Raw genomic sequence first — 15,821 nt, 5'->3', positions numbered from 1 at the left:
GTGAGAGAGCTATGTGAGCTGACGAGAGACACAGAGGGAGAAGGGCTAATACTCTGTTACCTAACTAAACCCGGAAAACATCAGCCATTCCCCGCGAAGGATTAGCTCCCAGCCCATGCTGTAAGTGACCCAAGAATAACAGAGATTACATGTGTGTCTGCTGTGGTGTGTGCTGTGTTGCTATAGATGTGTGCTCATCATCACTCGGCCTATACTGACTAACCCTCTGCCCTCTGGGAGCTGGCAGCCCAAACAAGGGGGCTGAGTCGGGAGGTGGGTCTCCAGGGGGGTTTACAGTATTCGTAGGTAATACATCATAGTTATGGTTCTGACTGTAGGCTGGTTTAACGTGTTTTCCCCAGTAAATCAAGACAAGGAAGGTCCTTTCTTGATTGTGGACGTGAACCTTCCGAATGGCTGCCCCCCCTTGGGGTATCCAATGACGATATTCTGGAGGTGACATAAGGTAGTGCAAGCGATTCAGAATATATTTAGCCGTTCTCTTCAGACACACTTTACAAGGTAATTGCAATAGCAGAGCCACAAGACACACATTGGAACCAAATACACAGAGATTTTGGAGGAAAATTGGGAGTTTATTAGTCTACCATTATACTACCTTACACGTGAATGAAATGATGCCAAATCCCCTTTTACTTTGCTCCATAGATAAAGCCAGCACAATGCAATCAATACACACATGCAGAACTAAAAGGTCAAGGCGGGCATGCAAAGTGCACAGCGGGCTGTGAGACTTCTCCTTTGGCACACATATCTATCACTGGAAGTGTGCAGTATCTGGTCTGCTTCTACAGAACACAGTGAATGTTCCATAAGTTGAAACGTGACCTACATTTTACCCTGATGTCACCCATGCTTATCTGAATAGGACCTGTCAAGTGCATAGTCTCGAGTTGGACACACGAGAGAACTGTATTGTTTCGTTGCCCACGGCTTACTCCTCAGCCACTGTGGAAACACACAGGATAGTGGCTCATCATCTTGAGCACACAATTGTATTTGACAGCACTGCTGATATTGCTCTATGGAGTTTTCAGTAAAGAAGATGGATCATGCTTTTTTTTGGCATTACAGCACACCATATCTACACAACATATAAGCCGTACCTCAAAATAGTTACAACAGTATATTCTGGTTCTTGTCTCAACACCTGATCCATCCTTGATTGGGTTTTTGCTCTTCTAGAATGCAATAGGTCTGCTGTGAATTTATTGCTCATATTGGATCCTCTGTCCCCCTTACAGATCATGAGTTTCTCCTCTGTGTTTGTGCTGCCCCTGCTGATCGTGGTGGCAGCAGGGATATACTACATATACAATGAGGTCATGCAGTTCATGTCAAAGTCTTTGGTGCGGAACAAAGTGGTGGTGATCACGGACGCTGTGTCAGGGGTTGGGACTGGTAAATAACTCATGATGCCATGATTTGACATAGAAAATTTGTTTCTAATGCAGTTGTAGAACGATAACAAGCTTATTGTACACAATGAGCCAAATGTTCTTTTCTTTTCATCTCCTGATGTCATTTCAGTTGTTTTTATTTATGTATTAATGTTTTATTCCTATTTAGTGTGTTCCCATATCCTCCATAAGGGAGGTGCCAGACTGATCCTCTGTGGGATGAGCTGGGATAAGCTTGAGTCTCTATTTGACTCATTGACCAGAGATGCTGATCCAAGCCAGGTGAGATCAAAGCATTGTCCATCCTTGTTTCCCATTCTTTAATTTCAAACTCCCTGAATTGAGGAAAAAGTATACATTGCAGCCATTGATCCAAATAAATAACTTAGATCATCAAAGAGGTAATTAGACCTTCATGGCATCACACTCAGTCTTGATTGTGAAGCTTTTTCAGATAAATAAACTAAAAACCCTCTGGAATGTCTGTGAGGAATCAATGCATGACACAAGGTGTCCGTGGTGGGTTCTTAGAATAAGACATACTGTAGCAGATTCTGTCACTGCTTTTATCATAATCCTCTCCTCTATCTGTCGCGCCACAGACCACAGCTTCCTCCTCTGGTCACACACAATAGTAGGATATCCTTTCTGACAGCGTCCACTGTCCACTGAGCATTTCCTGTACACAAGCCAGAGCAGATGTGTGTATACAGGAAATAAAAGCAGATGTTACTAAAACAGACACTATATTATCCAATGAGAACAAATATGAGCATTATACCTGTCATACATGGGGGGGAAATAATAATCTATTTTATTTGCAGCCCTTTTCAACGTTTTTGTCTCCACATATTAACCACATGAACCCTAGCGTCCCTATCATGGGGCAAACATTTGGCAAAATAGCGCGTCTCCAAGCTCATTTTGTGATGCATTGTGAGCTTGTAGATCTGTCATTTTCAGTGACGTTATTTAGCGTAGATGTCAGCTAAGTTCAAGTGGTGCCCATAACACATACCTTCCTTGTTTACTATTTCCCTAGACGTTCCTGCCCAAGCTTGTGATCCTGGACTTCAGTGACATGGACAGCATGCCAGAGGTGGTGAATGAGGTGATCGAGTGTTATGGCTGTGTGGACGTGCTGATCTGCAATAGCAGCATGAAGCTGAAGGCCCCCGTGCAGAGCGTCTCTCTCGAGCTGGACAGAAACATCATGGACATCAACTATTTTGGCCCCAGCACTCTGGCCAAAGGTAGACACACGCCAGAGACAACTTGCCCAATTCACCACAAACACCATACATCAGTGTGCATTCCTGTGTTATTGGTATCTTTTTCAGACAATAATGATTTCTTAATGAGAGATTAATACTGAGTGAATTATGCCACAGGTGTGCTTCCAACAATGATGTCCAGGAGATCAGGACACATCGTATTGGTCAACAGCATTCAGGGTAGACTGGCGGTCCCTTTCAGAAGCTCCTGTAAGTTTTCATAAAACAGTTTTCGTCACTTGCTAAGACAGCTTCTCTGTGCTCTTTTATTATATTAAAATTAGCTATCGGGAGGACCGGCCGGCAAACCTTTGCCACGTCCCTCTGACTAAGACATAACCATACACAAACCTAATGTACGCCATATATAGGCGGGTCCACAGACTCACTCAAGGGAGAGCGGTGCCTGGCCTCCGAGTCGTTCGGATATACGGTTGTCCAGAACCACCGATCCAACCCAACCAATATGTCCATCTATATGGGAATATAATATGGATATCCAGTTGTCCAGAGCCTCCATATATGGGCATAAAAGGACTAGACAGACAGATACAGAGATATCCAATCCATACATACAGTATAGGCAGAAAACGAGGACAAACAGACAGGTACAATATTCTGACAAAGCCCCAAACAGGCCAACACTATAACTCAAAGTCTCAGACATATTGGTCGGATCGGCGGTGCGACGTAGGACTCTATTATGAAAATATCCTTAATGCTGTATCTTCTGCTCCCCATTAGTATGCCTACTGCTCCTCATAAGAGACTACATACAGCATGTTAGAAGTTCAAACGTGAAGTACAAGTACTCTGTGTGTGGTGCAACAGGCACAAAGAATTCCTGTGGCGAGACAGATAACAATTAGGCTCGGTGTCTCCTTTGCAATGTATGGAATGAAGTTGCGTTATGGGTGAGTCAAAGCTCTTTTGTGTTCACGCGTGTGTCTGTGTGTGTTTATGTATGTCTTTTCAGATGCAGCCTCCAAGCATGCAGCACAAGCCTTCTTTGACTGCTTGCGTGCTGAAGTGGAGGAGTATGGGATAACAGTCAGCACCATAAGTCACACCTTCATCAATAGCAGTGCCATTCCTCCATCTGACACACCTGAACTCAACCTAAACAACTTGAAACCATGTGAGTATAAAACCTAATATATGTTGCTTGCCAAATATAGTTGACTTTGAAGTGAAAAATCGCAAATGATGGTATCAAACACGACACACGTGCATATCTCCTTTTATGGGCTGTTCTGTCCGTGACGTTAGTTTTCTCCATACATGGAGTTCCGTGCTCATATAGACACTCATACAGACACTCATACATACACATAAAGCCAGACGTGCTATTTTTACGGTGTGGATCAGCAAGGAGTCTGTCTAAGCCTCTGGAGCTAATCTCACAAACTGCTGGACCAATCAGTGCCAACTTTATTGTGCACTTATAGGCCATAGAAATACCTCCATTTCATATTTTTAATACCTTTGAAATAACTTTAATTTGGATTCATATACTGTACGTCCTGTATGTCATACATCCCATGTGGATCCCAAGATCCACACATGCTTACATTTTTGACAAGTGACATGATTGTACATAAGTATAAATTAGTCTGAAGAATTGTTCAAAATGTACAAAATCATTATACATGTGCACAAATATATGGAGTCCACAAATTAATATTGTTATGTTTTGGCTAAATTGAAACTTCCCCCCCTTGCTACAGTCATTACCACCGCTATTGCTAACCAGTTGACCAATGGTGTGGGCCCCTCGGTCCTGGCCAATGAGATTGTTCAGACAGTGAACAGGAAAAGGAAAGAGGTTCTGCTGGCCCACCCCATCCCCAGGGCGGCTCTCTACCTCCGCTCACTCTTCCCATCCTTCCTCTTCGCTGTGGTGGCTGCGGGAGTGAAGGACTCAGCTTTGGCTGAGCAGATGCAGTAGGAGAAAGGCAGAAGCCTGTGGGAAATAAAGCATAATAGCCTATAACTTAAATAAATCCCCATTGTTACTTTAACTCTGAAAGTGTACAAATGGAAACATTACAGTTCCGTTGTTCATAACTTTAGGATTTTAATGCATTGGTTTGGAATGTTCACACAGATTATGTAAGAATGTTGTCTTAAATCATTCTCCCATGCAGCATATCAAAATTATTGCACATTGAAATAAAGAGTTTAAGTTGTACAATTTAGGCTTATTCCACATGGTTAGTTAGATTAAGGGACATTTAGTATGTCCATTCTAATTTGTCTATAGTATCACTTAAAGCATGGTTTTGTTGAAATGTGTATTTGGCCTAAAATGGATTATTAATTCCAAGCTATTTTCTCTGTGAAATGCATCCAATGTATGGAATCTCCTGTAGATGGCAGCAACATGTCATTATTAGCACTAGTGTGGTCTTTGTTGTGGTGTATGTGAGTATTTACTATGTCCAAGTACCTAAAGAGCCTACAATCAAGTAAATAGATTTCAGGTATTCAACTTAATACCATTTCCTTGCATTTTATGATGGTGCTAATTTTGAAATGTGTGCATTTTAAAATAAAAAACGAAACAAAAACAAATAAGAATGCAATTAGTCTAGTAGCCAGCCCATAGAGCCCCATTGTAGACCCGGACATTTTGAGTACCCTAAAGTTTTATGTTAGAAATGTTCAGTATGGGTCCCCAGCATGTAAAAACCACCGGATGCTAACTTGTATATGTTGGGCAATTTTCATAATCAGCCGCTAGAGTTGGTGTCCCATTAACTTTACATTACAGGAAAAATAAGCAAAAAATTAATCTGCTTTAAGTAGCATATGAGGGGTCTAACTAGGGGTATTTCATGATTCTGAATCCATTGCAAGCATCCGTTTTGCACGAAAAACATTCCTTGGCGAAAAATCGGCCTTGGTTTAGTGATGAAAAGTGCCGAGTCATCACTTTTCACATGTTTCTGGGGTCCGTTTTAGCCCAAGGAATATTTTTCATGCAAAACGGATGCTTGCAATGGATTCAGAATCATGAAATACCCCTAGTTAGACCCCTCATATGCTACTTGAAGCAGATTCATTTTTTGCTTATCTTTCCTGTAATGTAAAGTTGATGGGACACCAACTCTAGCGGCTGATTATGAAAATCGCCCAACATATACAAGTTAGCATCCGGTGGTTTTTATATGCTGGGGACCCATACTCAACATTTCTAACATAAAACATTGGGGTACTCAAAATGTCTGGGTTCACATTCTGGCTACTAGACTAAATGCGACATGTGACAGTGAAATAAAATAGCTCCGTGGCAAATGTGTCAATTAATTTTCCCTTAGCACAAACACAATATTGAACAAATACGTTTGTCTGCATGGGCTCCCTCTATATCACAAATATACTCTACCAAATACCTTGTCTGATCAATTTATAAATCCACGTTCTGGTGATTACCAGATTATGTTGGGATCATGGGTTCATTATTGCATAATTTCAGCCAGGATTGGGAGAGAGAAAGAACTGTCAGGTATAATCTTGAAGGATCACAATGGTGAGATCAACAATTTTATCCATGAATTCATTAGATTAATGTGCATTATAGGTTTAAAACAAACCCAGTGAAGTTCATCGATCCTTGAAGGGGTTACAGCGCATACCGGTATACTGTATATATTTATAGCTGCACCAACACATGACTTTGCAATAAGTATTTGATACACTGTCCATGTGTACATATATGTACAGTATGTCCCCTATCCGTATGTCCCTTTTCTGATTGGATAATATGTCCCCTCCCCCCTGTCACATCATGTGTGGGTCTATACATCATCATCAAATATCATCATCATACTATACTTACTCGAACCCACACTGTTTCTTCTTCTTCTAGTGTGAAGTGTGTACCGCTCATTCACACATCACACTACACTGGACTAGGTCTCTGCACATGTGCGCCTGCAAAAATATCCATTACATCCCTGAATATAACTAGAAATACTGTTCCTACGAAACAGTGTGGGCTCGCTTGTGACTATATTCTGCAGCGTGCTAACTGTCCAGCTAACACCACTCCCAGATTTTCCGCACCTCAATTGCACCTCATTGGCTAAGGGCCCTGCCTGTGTACTGTCGTGTCGGATCTTGATAAATAAATAATGAAGATAACATAGTGTTCTCGCCTTAAGAATGTGTGTAGCCTAAATGCAATTTGACCACCTTAACCCAGTGGTTCTCAAAGTGGGCGCCGTGGCACCCTAGGGTGCTGTGACGCAAGTCGAGGGGTGCCGCAGAACACTTTGATACTAGAAAGATGCAATTGGAAATTGCAAGTGTGGTTGCCGTTGACTCTAATGGGGAGCCAATCAGAGAGGGGAAAAGGGTGACATCACAATATCATATCACAGGTAGGCTATATACTGTAAACAAACATGGATAACGCGATGTTGATTGGGTGAGGGGTTACAGCAGATGGTGAGTAACTCAGACAAGTAGGCTACTTCAATGGGAAAACCCTTAGAGAAAAATGTTTCATCAGATGATGGGAAAGATAGACAAGAACTATAGTCTGCTTGCCCTGCAGGGAAACCACACAAAATATTTGGAATTTATCACTTCAGTTTAAAACACAAAGGGATAGTTCACCCCCAACATGACTTTTTCTATTTTACCCCATGCAAACTTGAATTCGGTGCTGTCTGTATCCAGCTGTCTGTCTGTATCCAGCTGTACCAATGTTTGTGGCCGACAGTACAAAGACCTTTAGACAATGAGGGAGCAGAGTCCTCAGAGACTTCACCACCAACCAACAAATGTCGTAAAATACCCAAATATCCAGCACTGATCGCAGTACTTGCACGCTCTGCTGGCACACAGGTAGGCCATTATGGCCAAAGAGCAAGCACAAGTTGGCACCTTGACAGAGAGCAGTCTAGTTTTGTTTTTGTCACATTCCTATTCCTAAGCCAATACTTTGAGGAGACTCTTTGTGTCTCCATAGGGAACAAAGGAGGCTCTTTGTGTCTCCATAGGGAACCACTTCTGGTTGTCAAATTAATGGCTTAAGAATGCAACAAAAACAAACAAAAGATATCGATACATTCTCCATGGGGTAAGTAATCAATAGAATTTTTTCCTGAACTATCCCAAACACTCTATAGATCAAGCCTAGCCGATCTGCACTGTCCTCTCGTCCCCTTTTTCCCCCGCCCCACTACAACTCGATTATGGTATTTCTGATTAGAGAAAGTAAGGAAAATGAAAACTACAGCAAACAGTGTCTGTTGCTAGGTTACAATGTAACTGACATCATAGATGCCAACAGTAAAAGCTGCAGCAGCAGCAAATTCATATTTTTTGCAGTTCCAGGGTGTACAGGAACGGTACTTGTAAGACATGTATACACTGGCTTAAAAACAACAGAACACTTTACTTACATTATGTTAGATCTAACGGGTTTAGACAACTTTTGCAGTTTGAACGGTTCCGATCCATTCTGGGATTGGAACCGGACCTGGTACACAACCAATCCAGACCTAACCCAATGCTTCCAAAACACAGTACTGGTGTGGTTGCCTTGCCTCTACCTCTGGCTGTGTGCCCCGATCTACCTTGTCTATCTACGCAGCCATAACGGAGGTTACATCTGCATGAGCCACCTCAACAGATCCAAAACAGCAATTGGCTTTCTGCTGTGGATTATTTGCTGGGCAGATCTTTTCTATTCTGTCTGGGAAAGAAGCCAACCACACGGTGCTCCTGCACCCGTCTACCTGGTTAGCCCTACCATACTTGGAGTCACCATACTGTTGGCCACCCTGTTGGCCCAGTATGAGCGTATGAAAGGAATCCAGTCGTCTGGACTGCTGCTGGGTTTCTGGCTCCTGGCTTTGGTTTGTGCTACAGTCACATTCAGGTCCAAGATAATTCAGGCACTTGACCAGCCGTCAGCTGTGTGTGTGTGGCGATACACCACCTTCTACGTTTACTATTCCCTGCTGCTCATTGCCATGTTACTGTCCTGCCTTTCAGACCGTCCACCACTGTTCTCCCAGGCCATCAAAGACAAGAATCCCTGTCCTGAGGCCAGGGCTTCATTCCTGTCCAGGATAACCTTCTGGTGGATCACCACAATGATGATGACGGGCTACAAGCGTCCTCTGGAGGAGAAAGACCTGTGGTCCCTGAACCCTGAGGACTGCTCCCAGAGGGTCGTCCCTCACCTGTTGCAGTGCTGGAACACTGAGTGCCAAAAAGTCAAAAGGCCAAAGGATAAAATACTGCACTCCCCCAAGAGGGCGTTGCGTAGGGATGCGAGAGAGGAGGAGGAGCAACCTGTGAAGTCAGAGATCCTGATAGTGAGGAAACCTCAGAAGACCAGAGAACCCTCTCTGTTTTGGGCCCTGTGCTTGACCTTCGGACCATACTTCATCATGTCCTCCCTCTACAAGATCATTCATGACATGCTGCTGTTTGTGGGGCCTGAGATCCTCAGACGACTCATCTACTTTGTCAACAGCTCCAGCGCCCCCTCCTGGCAGGGCTACTTCTACACAGTGTTGTTATTTGTGTGTTCCTGCATTCAGACATTGATTCTACATAAGTACTTCTATGTGTGCTTTGTGACTGGTATGCGTGTACGAACTGCCATCATTGGAGCCGTCTACAGAAAGGCCATGGTGATCACTAATGCAGCGCGGCGTACCTCCACAGTGGGTGAGATTGTCAACCTGATGTCTGTAGACGCCCAGCGCTTCATGGACCTCATCACCTACATTAACATGATCTGGTCTGCACCGCTACAGGTGGTATTGGCTCTGTACTTCCTCTGGCTGAACTTGGGCCCATCTGTACTGGCAGGAGTGGCTGTGATGATTTTGATGATGCCAGTCAATGCTGTCATTGCCATGAAAAATAAGGCCTACCAGGTAGCTCAGATGAAGAGTAAAGACAGCCGGATCAAGCTGATGAACGAGGTGTTGAATGGCATCAAGGTGTTGAAATTGTATGCTTGGGAACTGGCCTTCAATGAAAAGCTGTCTGCTATCCGCGAGAGCGAGCTGCGTGTATTAAAGAAAGCTGCCTACCTGGACGCCATGTCCACCTTCACCTGGATCTGCACCCCCTTTCTGGTAGCACTGTCTACGTTCGCTGTGTACGTTCTGAGTGATGAAAACAACGTGCTGGATGCCCAGAAGGCCTTTGTGTCGTTGGCTCTATTCAACATCCTGCGCTTCCCTCTCAACATGCTCCCCATGGTCATCAGCAGCATGGTGCAGGCCAGCGTTTCCATGAAGCGTCTGCATGCGTTCCTGTCTCACGAGGAGCTGCAGGAGGACAGCGTGGAGAGGAAGATGATTGCAGGATCTGCCGACAGTATCTCCATTGTGGACGGAGATTTCAGCTGGTCCAGAGATGAACCTGAGACTTTGAAGAGGTTGAATGTGTCCATACCCGAAGGTTCCCTAGTGGCAGTGGTTGGACATGTAGGATCTGGAAAGTCATCGCTGCTCTCTGCTCTGCTGGGAGAAATGGAGAAACTTAATGGGATGGTGGCTGTCAAGGGTTCTGTGGCCTATGTTCCCCAGCAGCCGTGGATTCAGAATGACACCGTCAAAGACAACATCATGTTTGGTCAGGAGAGGAATGATAGCTATTACCAGCACGTTGTGGAGGGCTGTGCCCTGCTGCCTGACCTGGAGATCCTGCCTGCAGGAGACAATACTGAGATCGGGGAGAAGGGAGTGAATCTATCAGGAGGTCAGAAGCAGAGGGTAAGCTTAGCCAGGGCTGTCTATTGCAACTGCTCCATCTACCTCCTGGATGACCCACTGTCTGCAGTCGATGCACACGTGGGAAAACACATCTTCGACAATATCATAGGCCCACAGGGTATGCTCAAGGACAAAACACGTGTGCTGGTGACTCACGGCCTGAGTTACCTGCCACAGGTTGACCTAATCCTGGTGATGGTAGAGGGGGAGATCACAGAGACGGGGTCCTATCTGGAGCTGATGGCCAGAGAGGGAGCCTTTGCAGATTTCCTGCATACCTACGCCAACGCAGAGCAAGCCACCAACTCGACTACTGAAAAGGGAATGGAAAGCGGTAGCCCTGCTGCTAGTACCGTCATTGGTCAAGGTGTTCAGAACAGCAGTAACTCAACAGAATTGTCTCAGAAGAGTAAAGGAGATGGGGTTTTGGGGACAAAAGACAATAAGAATGAATTGGGCAAGCTGATGGAGGCAGACAAGGCCAACACAGGAAAAGTAAAGTTAGCTGTGTTCTGGGAGTATGCGAGGGCCATAGGAGTGCGGCTGTCCTGCATTAGTCTGGTGATGTTCCTTGCTCACCACTCAGCTTCGCTCTTGTCCAACTACTGGCTTAGTCGGTGGACAGACGACCCAGTGATCAACGGCACCCAACCCTACCAGGAGATGAAACTGGCCGTGTACGGCGCTCTGGGCATCACACAAGGTGTGGCGGTCTTCTTTTATTCCATCTCAATGAACATTGGGGGCGTCCTGGCCTCACGCTACCTCCACAAGTCCTTGCTGTTTAATGTCCTGCGCTCACCAATGTCCTTCTTTGAGCGCACACCCAGCGGCAACCTGGTGAACCGCTTTGCCAAGGACACAGACATCATCGACTCAGTCCTCCCCAGCATCATCAGAATGTTCATGGGCTCTATGTTCAACGTGTTGGATGGATGCACAATGATACTGGTGGCCACGCCACTAGTGGCCATCATCATCCCTCCACTGGGACTACTGTACTTTTTTGTACAGAGGTTCTATGTGGCATCGTCACGTCAGCTCAAGAGGCTGGAGTCGGTAAGCCGATCGCCCGTTTATACCCATTTCAACGAAACCCTGTTGGGCACCAGCGTCATTCGTGCTTTTGGCGAGCAGGAGCGCTTCATCCAAGAGAGCGACCAGCGTGTCGATCACAACCAAAAGGCTTACTACCCCAGCATCGTGGCCAACAGGTGGATGGCAGTCCGTCTGGAGTTTGTGGGGAACTGCATTGTGTTATCCGCTGCTTTATTTGCTGTGATGGCCAGAGAAACTCTGAGTCCTGGTATCATGGGCCTGTCAATCACCTATGCTCTGCAGCTGACAGTCTCTCTGTCATGGCTGGTGAGGATGTCTTCTGATCTGGAAACAAACATTGTGGCTGTGGAGAGGGTCAAAGAGTACGGCGACACAGAGAAAGAGGCAGAGTGGCAACATGACCCATCCACCCTGCCCCCTGGCTGGCCAACAGCAGGATACATTGAGATCAGAGACTTTGGCCTGCGTTACCGTGAGGACCATGCTCTGGCCATTCGCAACATCAACATTACCATCCAGGGAGGGGAAAAGGTGGGTATTGTGGGGCGTACAGGCGCAGGGAAGTCCTCACTGACACTGGGACTGTTCCGCATCATTGAAGCAGCTGAAGGATACATCCTCATTGATGGGGTCAACATCGCTCAGCTGGGCCTGCACGAACTCCGCTCCAGAATCACCATCATACCACAAGACCCAGTATTATTTTCAGGCTCGTTGAGGATGAACTTGGACCCATTTGATTGTTACACTGACGAGGAGGTGTGGACAGCTCTGGAACTGGCCCACCTCAAGAGCTTTGTATCAGGTCTGCCAGACAAGCTCAACCACGAATGTTCTGAAGGAGGAGAGAACCTCAGCCTGGGTCAGCGCCAACTGGTGTGTCTGACCAGAGCTCTGCTGAGGAAGACCAAGATCCTGGTTTTAGATGAGGCTACAGCCGCCATTGATCTGGAGACAGACAATCTAATCCAGTCCACCATTCGCACCCAGTTTGAGGACTGCACCATCCTGACCATTGCCCATCGCATCAACACCGTCATGGATTATAACAGGGTCCTGGTGTTGGATAAGGGGGAGATGGCTGAGTTTGACACACCCTCCAAACTCATCTCTGAAAAAGGGATCTTTTACATGATGGCCAAAGACTCTAGGTTGGTTTGAATGCAGGGGAGTTATTATGTCGGATTAGCCTACATACCGGTATACTTCACACTCCAAAATCTACACCTCTGCCTCAGCCAGCCCTCCATGCAGGCTAGTATGTTCACAACCAGGTCTGAACACCACATTCAATCTGCTGCTGTATTTTAAAGGTGCACCCCCTGCTACTGAACAGAACACTCTAGCAAAGATATCATATCAGAATATAACAAAAAATATGCAATTCTGGGAAATTTGCAACTGTGGTTGCCGTTTTTGCATTTTCCCATTCTAGTCAGTCAATGGGGAAAATGAATCACTAATTATCTCAACAACAACATATCTCTTTGCAAAATACAGATTGTATAGAGTCTATACAGTTGGGAAAGAACTATAGCGTGTCTAGGATCTGTATGCTGAGGGTAACCTTGTGTCATTTCAACAACTACAAAGGTCTGACAGAGCACTTCTTTAGGTTCCTCCAGATTAGAGCCTACAAGGCTCTAATCTGATAAAAGTATCTGTGGCAAATATCTGTGGTAGATATTGTTTTTATCACTATCTACCATCCACTTTGAATGGAAAAATATCTGGAGAAAGAGATTTTTTTATCTGTTATCTGGCCCAGTGGGAATGGGCCTTTAGGAAGAGCTTTTCCCAGTATCTCTCAGAGCCCTATAGAGCCCTGAACACAGACTGTTACTGTAACACAAATCAACTTACACAAATGTAGGCCTACAGATTGTGTTACTTGTAGGCCTCTAACTATTTTATTTTTACTTGCATAGATGTACAGTATGTAGGAAGTGTACTTGATGATTAAAGTAGATTTTATTTTGTTGTTTTCTCCCCCCCCCCCCCCCCCCCCCCATTTAAAGGGTCCTTTAGCACCATAAAAGTGTTAATAGGCTATACATTTGAGATTGATTGATTGATTGATTGAAGGCTTTATTAGAAGTTTGCATAGGAAAATGTACAGATTCATGACGGTACAGTTCACTGGTACAAGGTCTACTAAAAGGAGATCCATGAAAAGACTAAGCTTATTTCAACAGGAAACCATTAAAGTATCTCATATAACATTGAATGACAGACAAATAGAACACAGTACTATGCAGTAGATATGTAAAGAAAAAAAGAAAACAGTAGGTCTATACAATCAGTAAGTACAGTATATACAATATATACAAGGAAGGGGCAGGTAACAGTAAGTCTAAACAATCAGTATGTACAGTATATACAAGGAAGGGGCAGGGAGGGTAGGGTTGGGCTAGGTTTTTTACCAGTTGCGAACGGCTGCTGCCTGTAAGTGGTTTTTCAGGGCATTTTTAAAGGATGCTAGTGATCCACACTCCTTTATGGCCTTCGGTAAGGCATTCCACATTTTTGTGGTGTAGCAGAAGAACGAGTTCGACCCTTTCTTTGAGTTGACTCTGGGTTGAACGTGATCTGTGGCACTGCCTCTGGTGTTGTAATTATGGACATCCTTAACGTTTATAAAGTATTTTGACAGGTACTTGGGTATCATAGTGGTGTGGTGTATCTTGTACACCAGGCCCATTGCAAGTTGCTGTACTCTGTCATCTACTCTGAGCCACCCTACTCTTAACTGGTGAGTAGCGGTGAGGTGAGTCTGATAGGGAAGGTTAAGCAGGACCCTAATTAGTTTATTTTGGGCTGTTTGGAGTTTAGTTTTAAGGGCTTGTGGGGCGTCACGATACCATACGTGGACTCCGTAGTCAAAGAGGGGCTGGATTATTGCACCAGCTATGGTCTTCAGTGTGTTGAAGTTGACCATTGGGGCGATCCTCTGTAGGAAACGAGTTCGTTGGTTGATTTTTTTTATTACTTTTGAAGTCATCTTTTCGCTGGAAAGATTAGCTTCAAGGATACATCCTAAGTAAGAGATTTCGTTTTTTCGTGTTATGACCTTGTCACCCACTTTGATTGTGAAGTCATCTACCTTTTTGAGATTATGATTTGATCCAAAGAGGATGGACTCGGTTTTTCCCAGGTGAATTGATAATTTGTTGATAAGATATTATTATGCGTAGGTCTATACAATATATATCCCCCCAAATCTACACATATCCCTGTTACTGTTTTCTCAACAGTCCAGAACTATTATCTTGTTTATACTCTTGTGTATAGTGTCTAAACTGTTCATGACATTGGAGGGAAATGGTTCTATAGAGCCGTGTTTGTCAAATGTATAGTGAGTGTCTGGTGCCATCTTGTGGTATCTATGGAAATTGGAATCAAATTCTTATTACATTTACAACCCATTACAGAATTTAACAGTGAAGCAAAAATGTGAAACAAAACGTGTGTGTGTGTGTGTGTGTGTGTGTGTGTGTGTGTGTGTGTGCGTGTGCGCTTGCGCGCGCGTGCGCGCAACTGGCCTCCCACGAGAGATAATGGTGAGTGAGATAAGATAAAAAAACATCTTAAATGTACAGAACAGAAGTGATAATATCTCAGGAGGACGTCAGCATAATGGTATTACTTTCTCAGAATCGTCAGCCAAGCTCTATGGGTGAGCCATGTGTGTGGGTAGCAGCTAAACACAGATGATAGGATTAAACGATATTGAAAGTGACACATCTTATATACGGGGCTTAAGTTATATATGAGAATCACCTCATAGGGACATCTTGCCCTCAGAAATGGTCTTTCCATGAGGGAGGTGATCACCCGTATCAATAATTAAACCCACCGTTATCAGGGGCGTCACAAGGGGGGGGAAATGGGACTGAGTTACTAGGGCCCAAGGTGGAGGGGCCTTAATTATTTTACAAATATTTTGAGATGGGGGGTCCGTGGCCAAATACATGTAATTTTGGGGGTCCTTCACATGAAAAGGTTTGAGCACCACTGACATAGAAACATAGGTTTTTCAAAAAAAAACCTTAGAAGGATTTGAAACACTTGCACAAACACTTGCACAAATGTTCACGATTTAAAAAAAATAGATCTAAGTGTCGTGCTGCGAGCTTGTATATGTGCTATTTTTCAAGAGTTAAAGCACCAAATAATGCGTTCCCAGTCTGAATGGGTTAAACCCCCTCCCCCTATGAAGAACATTCATGGGGGGCCCGCAGTGAATCCTTGTACCCAGGGCCCAGAATTTGGTGCCACACCCCTGACCATTATTGACACTAACCTGAGTTATGGAG

At 44.5% G+C, this 15,821-nt stretch overlaps 2 protein-coding genes across 2 annotated transcripts; both read left to right on the top strand.

Moving 5' to 3' along the window:
• Positions 1 to 1,268: 1,268 nt before the first annotated feature.
• On the top strand, positions 1,269 to 4,643 carry dhrs7cb (dehydrogenase/reductase (SDR family) member 7Cb; the record flags this gene model as incomplete). The annotated part of the gene is made up of 6 exons (XM_080746986.1): positions 1,269 to 1,422; positions 1,591 to 1,703; positions 2,464 to 2,674; positions 2,813 to 2,905; positions 3,672 to 3,833; positions 4,423 to 4,643. The coding sequence occupies 6 exons, from the start codon at positions 1,269 to 1,271 to the stop codon at positions 4,641 to 4,643; spliced, it is 954 nt and encodes a 317-aa protein (XP_080603112.1).
• A 3,469-nt stretch (positions 4,644 to 8,112) lies between these two features.
• Positions 8,113 to 12,666, top strand: LOC308303002 (multidrug resistance-associated protein 1-like; the record flags this gene model as incomplete). The annotated part of the gene is made up of 1 exon (XM_080747321.1): positions 8,113 to 12,666. One exon carries the CDS (start codon positions 8,113 to 8,115, stop codon positions 12,664 to 12,666), a length of 4,554 nt encoding a protein of 1,517 aa, XP_080603447.1.
• Between the last annotated feature and the right edge of the window lie 3,155 nt (positions 12,667 to 15,821).

The sequence above is a fragment of the Nannobrachium achirus genome (assembly GCF_963921795.1).
Source record: "Nannobrachium achirus genome assembly, chromosome: 18".
Lineage (NCBI taxonomy): Eukaryota > Metazoa > Chordata > Actinopteri > Myctophiformes > Myctophidae > Nannobrachium > Nannobrachium achirus.
Note: the sequence above shows the minus strand (reverse complement) of the source record. Positions and strands in the feature narration are given on the sequence as shown.